Source organism: Puma concolor, chromosome B1 (genome assembly GCF_028749965.1).
Source record: "Puma concolor isolate L17-30 chromosome B1, mPumCon1.1.hap2, whole genome shotgun sequence".
NCBI lineage: Eukaryota > Metazoa > Chordata > Mammalia > Carnivora > Felidae > Puma > Puma concolor.
Genome location: NC_141670.1, coordinates 7331355 through 7353129, shown reverse-complemented (window position 1 = coordinate 7353129; position 21775 = coordinate 7331355). Strand labels below are relative to the sequence as shown.

Here is a 21775-nt window from a genome sequence, read left to right as displayed (position 1 = left end):
TTTATAATATTTTTTAAAATATAACACACTAAGTTATTTCTTATACTTTTAAATGTAATATCAAATATTTCAAAACTAAGAAAATTTACTACTATAATACAATTTCAAACCCTATTCTTTGAAAGACCTCTGAAGTTCAAAACTTTACATACCACTAAAATGTTACACATTCCATATGTACAATCTGGTAGGTGAACCATTGGCAAAAATGGATCATGGTAGCCTCATCAAACCCTGTCATCCTCCCTCAAACTTCCCAGAGAAGGGCAGCTCTAGGAGCCATGAGTGCTTCTTGAAGAGAGGTCATGAGTAGACATGAAGGGCAGGCCAATCTTCCGTGCTCCAGAGGCATTTTCTCCCCATGTCCCCCTGCACATGGCTCTTGTGATACATCCCATGATACCACACCCAGTGCTCATCCCAAATGCCTTCCTCAATGCCCATCACCCATTTCCCCCACCCCCATCAACCCTCAATTTGTTCTCTGTATTTAAGTCTCTCTTACGGTTTGCCTCCTTCTCTGTTTGCAACTTATTTTTCCTTCCCTTCCTCCATGGTCTTAAGTTTCTCAAATTCCACATATGAGTGAAAACATATGATATTTGTCTTTCTCTGACTGGCTTATTTCACTTAGCATAGTACCCTCCAGTTCCAACCGCATTATGGCAGATGGCAAGATTTCATTCTTTTTCATCGCTGAGTAGTATCCCATTGTATACAAAAACCACCTCTTCTTTATCCATTCATTGGACCTTAGAGACCATTCAGCCCATTGGATCATTTCACAATGTGGGAGGGTTTAGAGGCTTGCCCCGTGACCGGCAGTGGAACTCGCTTAGCAGGCAGGTCCTGGCTCCCTGCTCAGAACTCTTTGCTTTTGAATCTTAAGTTGTGGTGCTTGTCTTGCTTACCATATAGCAATTTAGAACGTATGTTTGAGATTCATTGTTCTGGAGGGTAAATATATCTGCACTATTTTCTACGTAAACAGTACAGTGTTTATGGCTACCATGTCAGTAGACCTTTTATTTTGATTTGATCCTTTGTTTCTTAAACAATCAGGAGAAAGGTTCCACGAAGTGAGACTGAATATCTACACCTTCTCCTTACTTCCATTTACTGACATACCTGCCATATTGATTATATCGGTGGCCAAAATAATTGGAAAATGGAATTGCTATGTATGGGCTCTATTGCGAAATTTGTTAAAATCTCAAAATGACATTATAGTTTTATTTTCTGGGAGTTTTGTAATAATTCTTGCATTATTGTGGAAAGCCAGGCCTCAGTCAAATGGCTTGCATTCTTTTCTTTGTGGTTGTGGACCATATCACGCAGCTTTTAACAGGAAGCCATTTATCTTTATGGCCGTGAATCTGATTTTGAGTTTTTGAGTATTAATTTATATTTTCATTACGAGTACATATTGAATATAGTTTTTATTTCTAAATAGAGGAAATGTAGCACTTCCAAAAACACTGGAATGTGGGATATTGGATATGAACTCTGCATATTTAAGCAACTCTTTTTTTATTTTCCTTGTCGACTACGAATTCTAGGTTTTTACTTTGTAATTGTAAGCGCGGGTTTTATGTGTATGAAAGATAATATTGGTTTAACCAATGTTAATTGACCACCAACAGTGTATGAATTTACATCCCAATGGAAGAGAGAGATAAACAATAGATAAGATAAGTGAGTAAGTTTTGTATGATGCTAGAAGGTGCTTTGCGATATGGAAACAAGAAAAAGCAGAGCAGGATACAGGGGATCTAAGGTCTACGTTTATGAATATGTGAAAACAGGAAACAGTTTGTAAAGTGGACAGGATAAAATTTGAGCAAACACTTGAAGGACGTGTAGAAGTTAGTTCAGGAGATACCTGAAGGAAGTATGTCTACAGCAGAGAGCATAGCCACTAGGAAAGCCCGAGACTCAGAATGCACAGGCTGTTAGTTCCACATCAAAGAGAAAGTGGCAGGGGCGCCCGGGGGGGCTCGGTCTGTGAGGTGTCCTACGGTCATGATCTCACGGTCCGGTCCGTAAGTTCGAGCCCCACATCTGGCTCTCTGCTTTCAGCACAGAGCTCGCTGAGGATCCTCCGTCCCCCGCCTCTCTCTCTGCCCCTGCCCCTCTCATGCTTTCTCTCTCCCTCTCTAAAAAATAAATACACATTTAAAAAAGAGAGAGAAGGTGGCAGAGGGAGGGAGGCAGAAAGAAGAAGATGAGGTTAGAGAGATGATGGAGAACATCAGGCGGGGTCTTGAAAACCATTGTTAGGATTTTGGCCTCCCGCCGAAGGAAATGAGGAGCCTATGGCAGGTTTGGGGCCAAACACCCTCCCTCAAGGCGGTGTCTTTCTGTTCTCATCTGACCCTCAAACTGACTCAGGTCTGTTGTCAGTGCATATGTATCATGAGCAAATGGCATACATAGTGCACGGTACATTTTTAATATGATTTTGTTTCAGCGTTAAGAGTCCCAAATTATTGGTGTTAATGTCTGGACTCATAAATACTCTGTTAGTTTATTTTTTTGGTTTTTTTAAAATAGGTACTACATTTGTGACTATTATTTGTCTAGTAATAGATTCAACAGGTAGTAACTTAATAGATCTTTATAAATGACAAGAATACCTCCCTCTTATTACCTTACATTTCAAAAGCACCCAGGGGTGTGTGGGTAGCCCATCTGGTTAAGTGTCTGACTCTTGATTTTGGCTCAGGTCATGATGTAACAGTTCATGAGATCGAGCAAGGAGTCTCCTTGGGATTCTCTCTCTCTCTCTCTCTCTCTCTCTCTCTCCCTCTCTCTCCCTCTCTCTGCCCCTCCCCTGCTCTCATTCCTTCTCTCTCTCAAATAAATAAACTTAAAACAAAAAAGAAAAGCAACCAAACTATTTGATAAATGTTCCATATTTTCTTTTTGCTTTGTAATTTAATGAACTATTTCATTTCCTTAATTTTTTTTATTTTTCATTTTAGAGAGAGACAGTGTGAGTGTAGGAAAGGGGCAGAGGGAGAGAGAGAGAGAGAGAGAGAGAGAATTTTCAGCAGGCTCCACACTTAGCATGGAGCCCAACAAGGGGCTCAATCCCATGACCCTGTAATCATGACCTGAGTCAAAATCAGGAGTTGGATGTTCAACCAACTGAGCCGTCCAGTTGCCCCTCTCTGTCTTTTTTTTTTTTAATTTTTATTTTAACTCCAGTTAGTTAACATGGGATATTATATTAGTGTCATGTGTACAACATAGTGACTCAACCATTCCGTAAATCACCTGATGCTCATCTTATTTTCCCTTAACTTAGGTAATGAATGATGGAAATACCATAAGTCTACCACTTCAAATTCTGGAAGCCTTCGGTAAAAATACAGTATTCTGGCCAAAGTCCTCCAGAAGTATCCTTTTTTTCTTTCAGTACTTTAGCATTTGCCAAATTTCCAAACAGATAGGCTTCCTGACTCCCAGCTACATCTAACAGAGTTAAAAAGTCAAATACATGGTTGAAATGGGAGTCACAGTAATGTTGAGCAAAGAGGAGGGAATCCCCTTGATTCCATTAAACACTGGACTGAAGGAAACAGAGTCCAAAGCCCCTCCCGGACACGTGCTTCTTTGTCGTGAGTTATCTGATCAAGGCCCCTTTCCTACTTCCCGTGGATTTTCTTTGTTCAGTTCTGGTTGTAAGATACCTCAACTCTTGTGGTTTCTTAAGTGAAAGGAAAAGAACGTTGGAAACATACGTCATTTTTACATAACTAAACAGCAGCGAGGCGAGGCCTTGTTTAGAATTTGCTTATGAGAATACATCGTTGGAGTTACTGTCAGCCTCTTCTCCCAGAATATCATCTGCAAACAATGATAGGATTTTTTTTTAAATATTGCTATTCTAACAGTAGAGAGCCATTTTTACCTATTTGACATTATGCATCATATAATTTAAAATTATTGCATGGAATTTGGTCACATTTGGGAACTAAAGAAAATAGGAAAGACTATCATACCACTGGAATATATTGTTCACTGTCATTAATTAAATCTATTTTAAATGTCTCACTCTAATTACTTTGTCTCCCTTCCAAGTTCAATCTTAGAGTGAACATTGTTAGATGCATTAGAAAAAAGATCCTTTTAATTTTCTGGATTTGATCATATATATCTGTGGAAGCTGCCTGAAGGGTCAGTAGTTTTCATCATGAATACAAAACACTGTCTTCCATGTTTTAATTCCAGAGAATGTGTTTCTTTAGCAAACAGTATCTTTAAGGATATCTAAGCTAGGACTTTCCAATGACTCAAAAAAACCATTAAGCTAATGAGTTTATACAGCAACTTTAAGGGTAATAAAAACCAATCCTGTACCCCATAAAACCTCCCTGTAGAGTTTCTTAAGTTAGATTTTGCTTTTTAAAAATAGGGAAAAGCCAGCAAGCATTAGACAGATTTAAGGAACTGCTACTTATTGAAAAAAAGGCAGAAATGTAACACAGTTCTGTTACGACTTTCTGCGGACTTTGGTCATTATACCTCAATGATGACCACTCATGGCCAAAGACAGAAATTACTGTTTTTTCGTTACGCAGTAAGATATATTCCTAAGGTTTGCTTGGCTTTAGCTCCATCTTTTGATTCTGTTGCTGTGACTCCAGTGTGTTTTTTCCAATATAATTTGAGTGGACAACATGTTGAAATTGAAGGATAGACCTTCTTTGATGGGCGAACTTGACTCACGTCGGTAACTGATGCAAAGAAAAACAGGGCAACATGGAGAAAGAAGATAGGTCCTTGGTTGTTCCGTGCTCGCTGTGTTCGCGAGCCAGACTCCATAGGACACGCAGCACGTAGAAAGATCCATGAATCCTGACCCCTCATCTCAGAGGCTTGTTACCGAATCACATGCAAACCACGACATAGGAGCACTATATCCAAGCGCTCTATAGGGTCTGGACTCGAGATGACAAAAACCTCATGTTTCATCTAATGTGTCTGCTTTTTTGGTTTTCCACGGGCATTCTGCTGTTACTTTTGCAACAATTCTTCTTTTGCTCCACAGCCGCTAGCGGTGACTGGCAGGACCTGAAAATGAGCTTTGTGTGTATTCATAAAATTCTGGGGATTAGTAATGTGAAAGAAGAAAGATCTATGTGAATTGCAGGTTTTCAGACATCGACTGAGTTCTCTTAAAGACGCCCCTGTGGTGAGCAGAGTATAAAAACAGCCCAAGGGCATATTCTGTTACCACGTGTTCACAGTCTGCCTTGGAGTCTTCTTATCTCCCTCTTAAACCTTTGTCACCACTACTATCTAGGAGTTATATGGGATCTGATCAAAGGAAGCAAAAGGCATTAAGCATTTGGGGTATGGGACAAATTAGTAGAGAGTGAAAATCACCGCAAAAAAAACACACTGCGTTTTTATTTTGTCATCTTGGTGCTCTCATTCCAGTTGTAATACAAGCAAAGTGACAGGCTTGGGCATGGCTCCGAGAAAAATCAACGTTGCCTCCAGAATATTTAAAAAGATTTATTACAGACTTTGAACTAGCACTTCCCTGTCCTTGAGGGATCAGAACAGGTACCAACAGCTCCTTGAAACGAGAAGGACATGGACACAAAAGAAGACTATTGTTCTGTTGATTTAAAGACATATTTTAGCTTTTTAAAGACTCTGGGTGCTTGAGAAAAGATAGTGCTTACAGAAATGACATTTCTACTTTGAAATGCTGCCATTTCTCCTACTTCCAAATATACATTAGATAATTCAGAAGCCCTTAACGGTACTTTTGGACCACAGAAGAGACTTCTTCTAACATATTGTGACAGTTGTTTGTGACTAATTGTGAAGAAATAACTGTTATGTACCCATTTTGAAAATTCTGCTAATGTTCCTGATACAACACTATCCTGTGATTTGTCCAGAGGTGACTTATTCTCTACTCCATATATATTTTGAAATAATCTTTTGATTTAGGAAATGTACTTTCAAAATATTCCTATCGTTTTGACGTTTCAGAACATGGCTTTAAATTTTGCCTCATGCCATAACTATGAAATGGAAAATTTTAACATCTGCCTGCCTGAGAAACAAAATCATCTTTAAATTGAGAAAAAAATGTGTAAATTCTAAAATACCAGATTGCATTAAAAACCTATTGTTATGTTTCAAGAACCATGATTGTGTCTGCAAATGTCATAGTGAATTTCCATGAACTGAATTGAAGAAGCAAACTTTCAATAAGGAATTCATGTTGTCTTTTATTTTTTTTTAATTTTTAAAAAATGTTTATTTTTGAGAGAGAGTGGGCGTGTCGGAGGGGCAGAGAGAGAAGGGAGGACAGAGGATCCAAAGCAGACCCCACACTGACAGCAGAGAGCCCCAGGCAGGGCTGGAACTCACCAACTGGGAGATCATGACCTGAGCTGAAGTCCAACACTCACCGACTGAGCCACCCAGGAGTCTCTCGTGTTGTCTTTTAAAAGAGAATTTGGGGGCACCTGAGTGGCTCAGACAGTTGGGCATCTGACTCTTGATATCCGCTCCAGTCATGATCCCAGGGTTGTGGGATTGAGCCCTACATTGGGTCCTTGCTGAGCATGGAGACTGCTTAAGATTCCCTCTCTCTGCCCCCCATTCTATTTCTGTCCCCCACTCACGCTCTCTCTCTAAAATTAAAAATAAAAAAACAACAACAACTTTAGGGGCACCTGGGTGGCTCAGTCTGTTGAGTGTCTGACTTGGGCTCAGGTCATGATCCCACCGCTCATGGGTTAGAGCCCTGTGTCAGGCTCTGTGCTGACAGCTCAGAGCCTGGAGCCTGCTTCGGATTCGGTCTGCTTGTCCCCTACTCTCTCCCTTTCTCAAAAATAAAATTAAACATTAAAAATTCACTTATTCTTTTATTTTTAAAATAACAATATAATCATAAAATACATGAAGACAATATTTGCTGATCAGCTAAATTTTGCATAAGGTTTTTAGAAATAATTCAGATGTTCCCCTCTTAATAGCCTAATGCATTCACTTAATTAAAGAATAAACTTACATTGAATATAATTTTTTTAAAGTTTATTTATTATTGAGAGAGAGAGACAGAGTGCGAGCAGGGGAGGGGCAGAGAGAAAGAGAGACACAGAATCCGAAGCAGGCTCCAGGCTCTGAGCTGTCAGCACAGAGCCTGACGTGGAGCTTGAACTACAAACAGCAAGATCACGACCTGAGCTGAAGTCAGATGCTTAACCAACTGAACCACTCAAGCGCCCCAACATTACATTGAATATAAACACTAATTTTATTTTCTAAAAATCCACAGAATATCTGAAATAATGGCATAAACAAAATATTGCTTTTTTAGATGTTAATTTCTTTATAAAAAATTTCTCAGTGGTCATAAAGATAAAAAGCATCTTAAAATTGCCTTGGTCTTGAGGTTCAAAGATAGTACTATATCAGGATACTTGATCTGGAAACCAAACTGCTATACTTAATTGGCACAATTTTACAAAGGCTTATATTCTTTAATGTTAAAAACACAGCCTCATAATGCCATATTGCTTCATTATATAACGCATAATGTTTATTTGAAAACATAGAATACCTTATTACCCTGAAAACTCTTGCCAACTATTGTGGCTCCATTGTGATGTGCAGGGACACTTAAAAAATTTTTTTAATAACACGTGGTGCACCCTATCAGCCAAGAATAAAACACGCATCCTAAGTTGTGTAATTCACATGGGTATGAATTATTTTTTTTATGTAAAACAGAATATCCCCAGTGATCCTACAGGATCCGTTTTATCACCAGGTTTTCTCGTTTTCTTGGAAAAGTGGTCTCTCCTAAAGAGTGATGGTTAATTTTTTAAATTATATTGTTCATCTATATTTAACATACGACACTTAACAGCGGTGCTCCTGTGCTATATTACAAACTTCCACCGAATGCACGTGTTGGCCATCTGTGCAGGGTCATCATTAGTGACCAAGTGGTAATTAGTGGTGCAGAAAAATGCACAGTTTAAGAAGTAAATGCCTGTGAGTAATGGATGAGTTTTAAGTCACGGTGCGATTAAGTAATTCTGCCTTTTCGTTAGTGAATATGCAATTTCCACGAGACTTTTTTCATGTTGAAAATAGGATCCTCTTTCATGAGCCGTAAAAAGGATTCCCTGTAAGGAAGAGAGGTAGACTGTGAGAAGGAAGGAGTATAGATCAGTCACAGCGGAAGGAACAGCATGAGGGCAAAGGCTCATCTTCGGGAAGGGAAAGGTGGCCGGTGGAGCTGGCGTGCGGTGGGCGGCGAGAGATCACCAACAGCACCCCAGTGGGTAAGGCCAGTGTGACGCTGTAATGGTGGCGAAGCACAAAGGAAAGTCAAGGAAGGATTTTAAGCTGGAGGGTGACCTACTTTCATTTATGTTTCCAAAGATTTTCCCCCAGCATTTGAGTCGGTGATACACGTAAGATCAGGGAAAGACCCATCTAGGAAGGCAAAGCCCTTTCAGAGAAAGTCTGTCTTAGGTACCACATTATTTTGGAGCGTTACTTAACAAACGATTTTCAGAATCACAGCAAATGTTATAGAACAGTAGTAAATAACGTGTGATGAATGCATTTTTAAAAATACCATCCTCTTTTCCTAAATTTGTTTGCTTAAGGGGGCCACTGACTCTACTTTTATTGTCAATGCCGTCAACTTTTTCTGTTTGGAATTTAATCATTCGGAGGCTCTCAGGATCTTCTGTGAACTGTTTCTGTATTGTTTTTGGAGGAGAAGTATGTGTCTTTATTTCATTTGGCGGAGAGTCATATTGTTAAGCCTCAGTATGGTGTAATTATCAGAGCAGAATTTTAGAGGCAAGCGTATTAGTTCAAGTGCAAGCATTGCCGTGTGCGTAGCTGTATGCTATTGTATGATGAGTATCCTAATCCAAGTTTTTTCTTCTACAAAATTAAGATAATCCATTACAGGAGGGCTTTTGAATTATCTCCCCAGCAAACCTGCAGAAACATTGTTTACATGTTACACGGAAAGAAAAATAAGCTGATAAAAACAACAGATATGAAACTCCCCAAAACGTAAAAATAGTGTTGTAACCAATATCTCTTCCCCCAATTTGTCTTTCTTGATCCCAAAGTAGGAGATTTTCATGATTCTGACATTTGTGTCTACAGGGTAGACATGGTGGAAAGCATGAGGCAGGCGACTTTTTTTGACCTGTCCTGTTTGTTTGTTGAGACAGATTTTCCAATTAATTGACTTACTCAGGAAATATTAGTTGAACACCCACCATGAGGAAGATACTATTCCAGGAACGGGGCATATAAAAATGAACAAAAAGCAGAAATGTTTGAGCTGATCGTTTTTACATTTTGGTGAGAAGAGTCCACGAACCAAATCAACAACTAAGATCAACAGTATGTTTTATGCTCAGGAGCATCATGGAGAAAACCAAAGCAGCTCTTGGGGTAGAGAGTTCAGTTTCCAACTGGATAATCTTGTGGCCAATTAAAGATGGCTATAGACTCTTCACCACTTCTTCCATCCAGAGCTGGAGTCCACCTTTCAACCTCCAAGAATCTGGGCTGTCGGTGATGATTTTGAGAGGAGGTGTGGCAAAAATGGTGCTCTGCCATTTTGGGGCTCATTCTTTAAGAAGATTGGAAACTTTTTCTTGGAGCTACTGCTTTGATGGAAGTCTCCCATTGTGTCGCACCGTGCTGTGAGAGAGCCCTAATAGCCACTTGGAGAGGCCACTAGAAATGAGATATTCCTAGTGAGTCCTCAGTTATTTCAGGCATGCTACCTGGGCACCATATATGCAAGCGAAGAAGCCATCTTGGACATCCAGTTCACTCAAGTATTCACATGACTTCCAGCCCCACCCACCTTTTGGCTGCAATTGCTTAAATAATCCCAAATGAAAACTGTCCCATTTGAGTTCAGTAACCCCATGAGAAATGTGAGTAATTATAATATATCGTTTTAAGCTAATACATTTTGGGGATGGCTCATGAGGCACCAATGGGTGACCCAACAAACAAACAAACAAGCAACATTTTGAACAAATTTGAAAGTTGTTAGGAAACAAGCCATGCCAATATTTATAGTAATAGGTCGATTCATTGCAGGGGGAGATAGGAGTTTTAGCTAGATCTCCAAACATCATCTGAACAAGATGTGTGCTACAAAAACCTCACAGGGGTGTGAAATTCAGAGTAGTTTGTGCTCCACTCCCCCCAACCCCCCAGGGATTGCTCTGATTTCACATGAGAAATATGTCTCCACCTGATTGCTATCTCACCCTCCAGGCTTATTTATCACAGTGAGAGAATATGGCTCTAATCATTATTGAAGCAATTAACTTTTCTGCTTAGGGAAATATCTTTAATTAATCAAGACATTCTTGCCAAGTCATGTTGACCAGTACAAAATGTTCTGTAATCAGTGATACAGTTTTATAAAAGCGATCTGAGTCACAAATATTAGTATTCTCGAAATTCCTTAATAACGAATGGTAGAAAGAAAAATATCATTCTTCTGGAAAGCCCACACTACATAGACCTTCATGTACTTTTCAGTATTGACCCTCAATAATCATTTGTAAAATTGCCTGTATGTGATCATACCTCCCTCATAGCGTTGCTCTGGAGAGCACACAGTTGACACCTTAAAAGTCTTGGCAGTGTTTCTGATGCATTGGAACTGCTCAAAAAGTCCTTATGGATGTGATTGAGTTATAAACTGCTTACTTTGTTTAATAATCTGTACAAAATTCTTAGAGTAAATCCTTCTTAATCCCTGTATTATATACGTATCTAGTTTATCAACTCATCTTAAAACATGTTAGGCATGTAATATGATTTTATACGGTACTACATGGCTTCTCCATGCTGTTCCGTCAGAGTCAACTGAAGCATTTGATACAAACAGAGTTGTCAAGGGAGGAAATCCTAGGATCTCTATTTTTGTCAAAAGCCCTGGTGGTTTTGGTACCCAGCCACAAAATTAGGAGGGGATAAAGAAAATCTCCCAATATTATTTTCCTCTTTCAAGATGCTCTTTTTAGTATTAGGAACTGATTTGGTTAAGTATGTAGCAATGACTAACATATGTACATTTAAAACCTGTCATTTTAGTTTGCTGTCTTAATAATTTGCCCTGAATTATTCAAATGTTTATCTTAACTCTGTATTTTGTTTAGACTAGGAATATATTTAAATGTTAGTTAAAATTTTAATAATATTTGGGGATTAAGTGGACTATATTCTTGAATGCTTTAAAAATATAGATGATCATGGGGCGCCTGGGTAGCTCAGTTGGTTGAGTGTCCAGCTCTTGATTTCTGCTCAGGTCGTTCCAACATCGTGAGATCAAGACCCATGTTGGGCTCCACGCTGAGTGTGGAGCCTGTTTAAGATTCTCTCCCTCTCTCTCTCTCTCTCTCTACCTCTGCCCATCTTCCCCACTTGCACTCACTCTCTCTCTCTAAAAATAAAAAAATATATGGAGAGAGATGATCATGTCATTAATTAAAGGGTTAACTATTATAAAGTCTGTCTGCTATAAACTTTACAGTATAATGCATTCCTCAGAAGTACAGTTTTGTGCTTTTATGTTATTACATAAGCCAGATAAGCCAGGCTGTGATCCTGGGTGCTCTGATTGGGCACTCAAGATATCACAGTGCTAGATATTTAGAAAGAATAATTTTAGAAACCTTTCTGAAAAAGTACTAGAAATTTCTGATTTTATTTCTCCTAGTATGTAGGCTCAAAAAGAGTAGAGGCCATATATATGTATATGTCATTCCTGTATACTCAGTGCAGAAAACTAGTATGTGCTCAAAAACATTCCCTGAATATTGATAGAGTGATTCAGTGCCCATGCTACTAACAAGCCAGAGAAAAAAGGGGTGAATTTGTGAAATAAACTTAGTACAGTCAAGTCATGATGTAATGGTAACTGTACTATTTCTATTCAAGGGACATGTTACCTTGCATAATAGGGTAAGAGACGGTCGGGTTGGCTCCGTGCCACTAACATCTCCACAGACACTGAAGGATCTTAAGGCTATATTGAATTGTTACTCATTTTCAGAAACAGTCCTCTGAAAAGTCATTTGCTTTAACTTTACCCGTGTCATAACTTCACATTTCCCTTGTGTGTTGATGACTTTGTCTAAGGCCCTTATTGGCCATGGCCCCAGTAGCTATAACTAGAAGTGCTTTTTTGGCCACACAGCACAACCCCAGCCTCTCTGTGCTTTGGTATTGGCACGGCTATGGGGCAGTAGTAGTTGTGCGGATAAAATGATGCCACGAAGGGAATCCTCCCAGAAAGGAGAGTCCTATCAATCTGGAGACTCACATTCTTCAATTTTAGAAACTGTTTTTGAGTGTCTGCTAATTTGCTAATCTTCATTTTCTCTGCTTTTCACGGTGGACCTCATATTTGAATGTGGATCTTGGAGCTCCTTATCTGATCTCCTAAGTTGGTTATCTTTTCTCTTTAGTTTCCATCTTTGTCTTTTTGTTCTACCGCGTCATATGTTTCCTCTCCTTTGTCTTTTAGCCCTTTCGTTAAAATGTAAACTTCTGCTATCATGTTTTTATTTAGTAAGAGCTTCTGACTTTTTTTTTTTGCAGTTGCCTATTGTTAGCATCTACTCTTATTTCAAGAATGCAATGTATTTACTTATATCCTAGGGGAATGTAGGAGTGCATGAGTGTGTGTGTCTGTGAGTGTACTGTTTTTAAATCCTCATCAGCTGCCTGCTGTGTCTCTCATTTCTCTGAGTTCTTTTGTGTTTATTTTGGTTTCCTTCTTTCAAGTTGGAGATATTCCTCCAAAACCTATCGATCTTTTGTTGTCCCTGTATAAGAGTGAACTCCCAGCAGTATGGTAGACTACATGACATGAAAAACTTTGCTGTTGTAAAACAGTTAAAATTATGGAATTAATATGTGTATGTATTTAATATACACATATGTAAAATATAGATGTAATTAAAATATATTTACTCCTATATATGTATGCATTGGTCTTCTGAGCCTGAGTTCCACCCCAGGCATGGAGTCAGCTTGGAATACATAGTGTAAAATCCAGGACTCTAAAACGCACTGGTGGAGGGCTAAGCCATGAAAAGAAAAGAAAAACAAAACATAAACCTAACAGCAATCATGACAAAAATTCTGTGTATGATAGAAAAGAAAATTACCTTCCTTTTACCTTGGGTGGGTTGGGAGGGGAAGTCCCCTCAAAATTTGATCCCACAAGCCCCCTCTCCTCTGAGTTTGTGACCTTAATTTCTGCTACCTGAGACTGAAAAACCCAAGTTTAAGATTGAATTTAAAGGAAGTCACCATAAATTCCAAAAGATTGCTATTCTGTAGCTCATGTTTTCTAACAATGATGCAGTTAAGATACGAACACATAATAACCCAAAACACAGAAAAATATCACATATTTGGGAATTAAAGCAAAAAAAATCAAAGAAAACAAATATATAAATACATTTTGGGTCAAAAATCACAGTAGGTAGGCTTTAGGAAATTCTTACAACTGAACAATGATGAAAAGATCACATATTAGAACTTGTGAAATTCACAATTAGAAGGGACTTTATATCCTTAGGTTTTTATTAGAAAAGAAGAAAGACTAAAAACTAATGAGGTCAGCAACCGCCTCAAGACATTATGAAATGTACAGCAAAATATACCCTAATAAAGTAAAATCAAAGAAATAAGTTAAAAACAGAAATTAATGAAACATGAAATACTCATGCAAAATGGGTTATGTAAAAAGCATAGTAATATTAAGAAACATTAGAATTTTATTATGATAGTTATTAGTACTATTTGCTAAGTATTTAGGGCCCTGTGTCTTGTGGAAACAGAATTGCTCTTTGTGACTGAGAGGGAGGCATGATGGCTCTTTCTGGCCTTTGGACTCGAGTAGAAGTGGCATCTCTCACCTGTAGCTCAGAGTATTTCATTGTCAAAGTGAGACTTTCCTGATGTTTTTTATTCTGAGGGTATGACTGGCAGGGCTCAAGACGATGTCTCCTTTTTTTCAGCCTGAGTTTCTGAACTCAAGCTATAGTAGGTGGAGAACCCCAGCACTAAACTGGGATAGAAACATTATAACCTGAATGAAAGATAAAATGTGATATTTTAAATCATTAAAACTGTTTTTTTTATCTTTATTTTTTAATGTAGCAAACATGGAACATAAAACATAGGCTATCCTGACTGGTGGACTTTAAGAACAGAGAAAGATGGGCGACTGGGTAGCTCAGTCATTTGAGGTGTGACTCTTGATTTCAGCTCAGGTCGTGATCTCACAGTTTGAGAGATCGAGCCCCAAGTAGGGCTTGGAGCTGACAGCTTGGAGCCTGCTTGAGATTCTTTCTCTCCCTCTGTCTCTCTGCCCTTCCCCTCTCAAAATAAATTAATTCACTTAAAAAAATAGAGAGGGGCGCCTGGGTGGCTCAGTTGGTTAAGCGTCTGACTTCGGCTCAGGTCATGATCTGATGGTTCGTGAGTTTGAGCCCTGCATCGGGTTCTATGCTGACAGCTCAGAGCCTGGAACCTGCTTCAGATTCTGTGTCTCCCTCTCTCTCTGCCTGTCCCTTCTCGAGCTCTGTCTCTGTCTCTCTCTCTCTCTCTCTCAAAAATAAATAAAACATTTTTAAAAATTTAAAAAAATAGAGAAAGAGAGAAAAAGGAAAAGAGATAAAGGTGGGGAGGCAGAGGGGAGATGGAAAAGTAGAGGGGTAGAGAAATGAAGAAAGGAAGGATATTGAAATCATCTGAGAAAACAAAAGGAAACATGAACAGATGATAAATAAGTTAAAAATACTATAAAATGGGCGCCTGTGTGGCTCAGTTGGTTAAGCGCCTGACTTCGGCTCAGGTCACGATCTCCCAGTTCATGAGTTTGAGCCCTGTGTTGGGCTCTGTGCTGACAGCTCAGAGCCTGGAGCCTGCTTCGGATTCTTTGTCTCCCTTTCTCTCTGCCTCTCTGCTGCTTGTGCTCTCTCTCTCTCTCTCTCATAAATAAACATTAAAAATTTTTTAAAAATACTGTAAAACAAAATTACATACAACTTCATCATAAATTTTAAATCTTATATTGAATGTACAAATATATAAAAATTGAACTTAGTAAACAGACTTAAAAAAATAGAAATCTTGATTAATTCTATAAATATTAGCAAATTAGATTAGTAGTTAAAATTCTTCCCCCAAAGTACACAAGTGGCCTGAATGGTTTTACTAGCTAGTTCTACCAAATATTTGTTGTTCAGCTAAACCTGACACAAACAACCCCACAACCCCAAGGGACAGAAGGAGGTCACTGTACAAGACTAGTGTAAACTTGATTCCAACACAAGAAAGCAATAATTAGATGTCAGTCACATTCATGAACATAGATGTCCCCACCCTCACCCATTACGTTTTTAGCCTCATTTTATATTCCTTTGTTTCAGCTTCAACCTATTTTACCATCAATGGCTTCCTAAATTTTCCTTAGAGACTCTAGTCACACACCTACCTCAGGACATTAGCATTTCCTTTTCCTGTTTGAAACCCTCTTCTCCCACCGACCCTCTGGGACTGCTCTTTTCCCTCCTTCGTGTCTTTTTAAAAATGTCACCTTGGTTATTCCTTTCCTGAAAAAAACTGAGATCATTATTCCACTGTTCCCTACTTCCCTTCCCTGTTTGGGTTTTTCTGTCTGCACTTTCCACCACCTCTCGTGTGTTACTTCTGCATCTTGCCGGTTGTCTGTCTCCCACCTCTAGAAAGAGAGCAGGGCCCTTGTTTACTTCCTTACTTGCACAGCTCTGGCAGTTAGCATGCTGCCTGGCACCTGGTGAGGACCCAGGAACTATTTGTGGAGTGAATTGATAAATGCAAAAGTATTGAACAAAATGTTAGCATGACAAATTCAGCAACGTATGAAAAATACAGTATGACTCAGTTGGATTTTTCTCAGGAATGCTGGTTTAAATTAGAAAAACTTATTGAAATGGCAGATAAAGAGAAACAACAAAATTATTTCAACAGATGGGGGAAACGCATGTTATGGAATTCAAAATTAAGGAGACCTCCTTAACCAGTAAACCAACAGCAAACATCACACTCGATGGTAAAACCTGGCAAGTGTTTTCTTTATTATCAGGAGCAAGAAAAGGTGCCCTTTTTTTCATTGTTTCTCCTTGTCTCCGTGCATTGTACCTGACGGAATAAGCCAACAGGAAGATAAGTAGAAGGTACAAATCATGAAAAGAAAGCAAGCTCAGAATTTCACAGATGGTATGATCATCAACAAACTCAAAGTAATTCACAGAATCAAAATAATTCAGAAGATCATCACAAGAAGTTTGTGAAATTTCTAGATACAAAATCAGTGTATAGATACCAAATCAGAATTCCAATTAGCTAAATTGTGAAAACAGACAAACTGTTTCTGAAATTTACGTGGTAAGGTGGGAGGGCCATTAACAGCATGATCCGCAGGAGGAAGATGAACAAGTTGGGGGAATTTTCTCCACCACAAAGCAAGACATATTGTAAGGCAGTGTGATATTGGCCCAGGGACAGACCAGGACACTGATGGAGCACAACAGACAGCCCCCAAACAAACCCAGGCCTCTCTGGGTACGTGGTAGTGACCCAGGTGACATCATAGCTCAGTAGAGAACGCATCAACTCATTAGGAAATATTTATCGATGAATAATTGCCCGTATCATTTGTTAACCTCTTTTCCGGAATCCACCACTGTGCTAACCTCCCTTCCCAGACGCCTTTCTTCCAGGCTCTTTGTCTTGTTGGCTTACGTTCTTTCCCCTTGACTTATCTCGGTGCACTTTGTGGAAAGAGCAGTGGCAAAGGCTTGTGTTTATTTCGCAGTGTTTAAATGGAAGTAAAGTACTCGTAGATCTCATCCTTCTAAAAAAAAAATGTGGACTATGTCCAGAGCTTCTGTCTTCTTTGAATTTTTATATCAGGGCAAGTCCGTGTATAACCCCACTAGATATTGGACAGATGCTAATGTTTCCGAGTATTGAAAAGGAAGTCCAGTCATTCCTTCAATATATTTTTTTCATATGAGATTAAAGGCGTAGTGTTAATTTGAGAAAATACAGCCAGCAACCGGGTAGGTGTGAGAAGCGCTTCTGTGCATGTACTGGTAGTGTCTACCGGACGGCGTGTAAATTCCACGTTCAGCATTAGAACCATCGGCTCTGTTTGAGAGTCGGTGGCCCTGTTCTCCTCATAGCTTGTACTGAAAGCGTTTGCTGTGCAAATTCGTCTTTATTGTCTTTATAGAGATTTTCTCAAGAAATGTTATTTTTCTCCCGTGCCGGCCCTCCGCGTATGACGCTCTCACCGATCCTCACTAAATGGAGTGATTTCTCGTTTGAGGGGCAGTGAAAACGTGGAGGTGGGAGGCAGCGGAAGCCTCAGCCTTAAAGGATGATTGTTGGGAGCACGTCCCGGGCCCCAGAGCACGGTTGCCATGGTGATTCTGCTGCTCTGCCAAGGCTCCTTCTCACTGTGGGTGGAGAGATGCTCTCCTGCCAGCAGCTCTGTGGGATTCTGGCAGCTGGAGAGAAGGCTGAAGTGATGCTCCGCTTCCCCCCACGGGAGTTCTGAGAGTCTTCTTTTAAATCCAACAGGCAACTCGGGCCCCGTGGCAGGGCGGGGGCAGTTAGGATCTAGACCATCCCAAGTGCAAAATGTGCATGATAAGATTCTTACTGTTTCTTATTTTGAGTAAAACTCTTGCAGAGGATTGGGGCTTAAATTGAAGGAAGCGAGCCTAACGTGGCAGTGAGGAAGGTTCAGAGAAACCTGGATTTGTCAGTAGGGATGATGGAATTGTGAGGGATTTAAATGGCCGCATTTCAACAGGGAGGAAAAAAAAATCCGTTCGATTTGGAGACCTTAAACTCATTCAGAAATGCCATTGAACTCAGGGTCGTCAATTTGGGTTTAACGCAGTATTGAAATTTTTCTCATGTTTGTCGAAATTTAGAAGGCACTGCTCAGTTGAAGCTGTAATTAATCCTATAGACCGTGACACTAACAACCCCCCCCCCCACCTCCTGATCGTATACAGTCTAGGTAACTGGTAACTGCTAAACCACAACTGAGAGAATGTAAAAGAAGTAGAAACTGACTCTGAATTAAAATTCAGATGAACAAAATTAACCAGAAGTCGTCAGTGGCATTTTAGTGACCGTCTATAGGCTTACCTCTTCATTTGTCCCTGGACCTCATTCTGATTTTATTTTTGCTTTGTTAAAAGCTTTAAGGAGGACCCAGCAAAGATAATTCCTATCGTGAATTTGATGTTCGGACTCTTTCTTTCTCTTTAGACTTCTATTCCGAAGGGTTTTGTTGACTACATTACATTAATCTGATTTTGACAGCTCTGACTGCAGAGGAAAGCCCACATACCTATATCAAATTCTTCAAGAACAGTAGTAGGGAGAAATCACAATGGGGTTTGAAATCATGGGAGTGTTTGGGGCGCTTCCCAAGATAAGGGGTAACTCCTCTTTGGGTTGGTACTGATTTTGTTTCTTGTTTTCCTTTATCTTTACATAATCAATAAGGTGAAAATTTTACAACATGGAGAGACAGAGAGTAGTTCAAAGATTTTTCTGCTCTCCTGTTAATCTCCACTCAAGACTGCGTTCAGTGACCTTCAGAGGCTACACACTCTGGTCTCATCCATCTGCTAGTGAAATCGCTTCCCATCGTATGAAGTGTCAAGCTGTTCTACCGTTTTCTGCTTCCCCACATTCTGTGTGTGCGCACGCACGTGTGTGTGTGTGTGTGTGTGTGTGTGTGTGTGTGTGTCGGGGGAATAAGGTTTAGGAAATGATTTTCTGTAATAACAATTGCTTTGAAAGTGCAGAGGTGTTCTGATTTCTTTTTATTTGCCTCTGGGACAGAAGAGGTGAGCCATAATTCTCTCAAGAAGGCCAGTTCCAATGATCAGTGTTCAAATTAGCCGTCTAGACCACTCTCTAAATGTACAGTTACTTCACACAGGAAGCTTACAATTATTGCATGAATCATATGCTACTATAAACACATATGCATTCTAGATAAGGTGCACACAGATCTTCCTATGACTTAAGTACAATAAATAACAGTCCATTTTCCAATCTCATTTTTTATTTGCTTCTGCAGAAACGAAGAGTCAGTTATATGGAGGGTTTTTGAGAGGCTTCGGCATTACGAAAGGAGATTGGATCAAGAATTTCCAAAAGGAGAAGAGTAGGAGGAAATCTCTGGAATGGGGGTAGGGGGAGGGAGGGACACAGGTAGATGGAGGGGAAACTGAGATCATCGTAGGAGTTGCTCTGGGCCTGGCAGCCCTTTGTGTTTCCTTTCTCACCAGCAACTGGTGCAAAATACCTCATCAATATGTCTTATTGCAAAACATACACACTTAGGCATTCTAGTTAATCTCTTAGAAGATACCTAGCAAATTCTCACAGTTATTTTTGATACTAACAGCCTGATGTCTTAAACAAAAAGTTATCTTTCAAAAGACTAACGTGACAAAGCTTTAAAAAACAGAAGTGATTACTGTAGTCAACGTGTTTTTGGAAACCACGTTACAACACAATCATAGTTCATCTCAATATAGTTAAAGGTGTGTCTAGCAATGGTAGATACGATAGATTTATTGAGTAGCTACTGTTTGTCATGCACTATTTTATGTATTGACGCACTCTTATTTTATTTTTTATTAGCTCACTTCTAAATTGTATTTCATTTTAATTCCAATGTACTTAACCTACAATGTTGTATTAGTTTCGGGTGTACAATGGGGTGCTTGAACAACTCTGTACGTTACTCAGTGCTCCCAAGTTAAGTGTACTGTTTAATCCCCATCACCTACTTTACCCATCCCCCCACCCACCTCCCCTCTGGTAACCATCTGTTCTCTGTAGTAAAGAGTCTGTTTTTTGGTTTGTCTCCTTTTTTCCCTTTGTTCGTTTGCTCCTGTTTCTAAGATTTTATTTTTAAGTAAACTCTACACCCAATGCGGGGCTAAAATCCATCACCCTGAGATCAAGAGTCGTACGCTTTCCTCACTGAGCCAGCTGGGTGTGCCCATTTGTTTTATTTCTTACATTCCACATATGAATGAAATCAAGACACGGTATGTGTCTTTCTCTGATTGTCTTATATTGCTTAGCGTAATACACTCTGGCTCCATCCATGTCATTGCAAATGGCAAGATTTCATTCTTTTTTATGGCTGAATAATATTTCATTACACACACACACACACACACACACACACACACGTATATACATATCCACACCACGTCTTCTTTAACCGTTCATCTGTCGATGGACACTTGGGCTGCTTCTGTAATTTGGCTGTTGTAAATAAATACTGCTACAAACACAGGGGTGCATAGATATCTTCTTGAATTAGTGTTTTCATATCCTTTGAGTAAATACCCAGTAGTGTGATTACCTACTTAATGCTCACAAGAATGATTTGAGGGAGGGGCACCTGGGTGGCTCAGTCGGTTAAGCAGCCGACTTCGGCTCAGTTCATGATCTCGCGGTCCGTGAGTTCGAGCCCTGCGTCAGGCTCTGTGCTGACAGCTCAGAGCCTGGAGCCTGTTTCAGATTCTGTGTCTCCCTCTCTCTGAGTCTCCCCCGTTCATGCTCTGTCTCTCTCTCTCTCAAAAATAAATAAACGTTAAAAAAAATTTTTTTAAAAGAATGATTTGAGAGAAATTCTGTCACTCTTTTACAAATGATGAAATGAAAAGAATAAACCTACTGAAAAACATAAAGTGATAGAGTCAAGATTTTACCCGTCCTCGTCTCTTTTCTCCTGTGCCCGTATCTTTCTCATTGCTTTCAGTCATGCACCACAGCCAAGAACTGGGTTCTGCATTTGAGTCACTACAAAGCTAACGTACACTACTCTCTTAACTCAAAAGATTCTAATATAATTTGCCTTGCTACATGCAATGTTCTCAGATAGTCTAGTCTATTCTCTCAAACTTCTCAAAATTTCTGGTTGAAGTTCACTAAATTAGGTTCACATTGAATAGGTTTTGACTCACTATTTTAAAAACACAGCTACAGGGAGTTCCTTAGAGTAAATGTCATTGAAATAAAAACTCAAGCATGTGAAACTGACAGCAATAAAGTGAAGGTAGAATGATATGTATGCACATTGTGAAGATTGTGGGAAGTCTGAGTTGGGAAGGAAGGGCATCTGTTGGTCTGGGGGATAGAACAATGAAAGTAAATATTCTCTTATTTGTGGAGGATGGGCATATAATTAAGAAACCTGATTTTTATAGCCCCCAGGGCAGCCTAGGACTGGATGTGCGTGTTGACCTGATGTCATCTTTAAATGCAAATATACATTCCCATAATGCTGACTTTTTTTTTTAATTAGATGAAGAAAAAATATAAATTTCTAACATTTTCCCGTCGGTCTTCTGCAGGGTGTTTTGAGTGCTGTATTAAATGCCTGGGAGGCATTCCCTATGCCTCTCTGATTGCCACCATCCTGCTCTACGCTGGGGTTGCCCTCTTCTGTGGCTGTGGTCATGAAGCGCTCTCTGGAACTGTCAACATCCTGCAAACCTACTTTGAGATGGCAAGAACTGCTGGAGATACACTTGACGTCTTTACCATGTGAGTCACCCTCCTATCGCTTCTTACGTTGACAGTATATGTTCGCATTGCTGCGTGTTGAATAAAC

The 21775-nt window shown here is 39.5% G+C and overlaps 1 protein-coding gene across 2 annotated transcripts in view; it reads left to right on the top strand.

Annotated features, from left to right (window-relative positions):
• Nucleotides 1–21775, top strand: part of GPM6A (glycoprotein M6A) — a 355480-nt gene that overhangs the window by 287863 nt on the left and 45842 nt on the right. For both annotated transcript variants that reach the window (XM_086703118.1, XM_086703117.1), the window contains exon 2: nt 21516–21708. In XM_086703118.1, coding sequence (XP_086559244.1) covers nt 21516–21708 — 193 coding nt within the window. The remainder of the gene's footprint in view (nt 1–21515; nt 21709–21775) is intronic.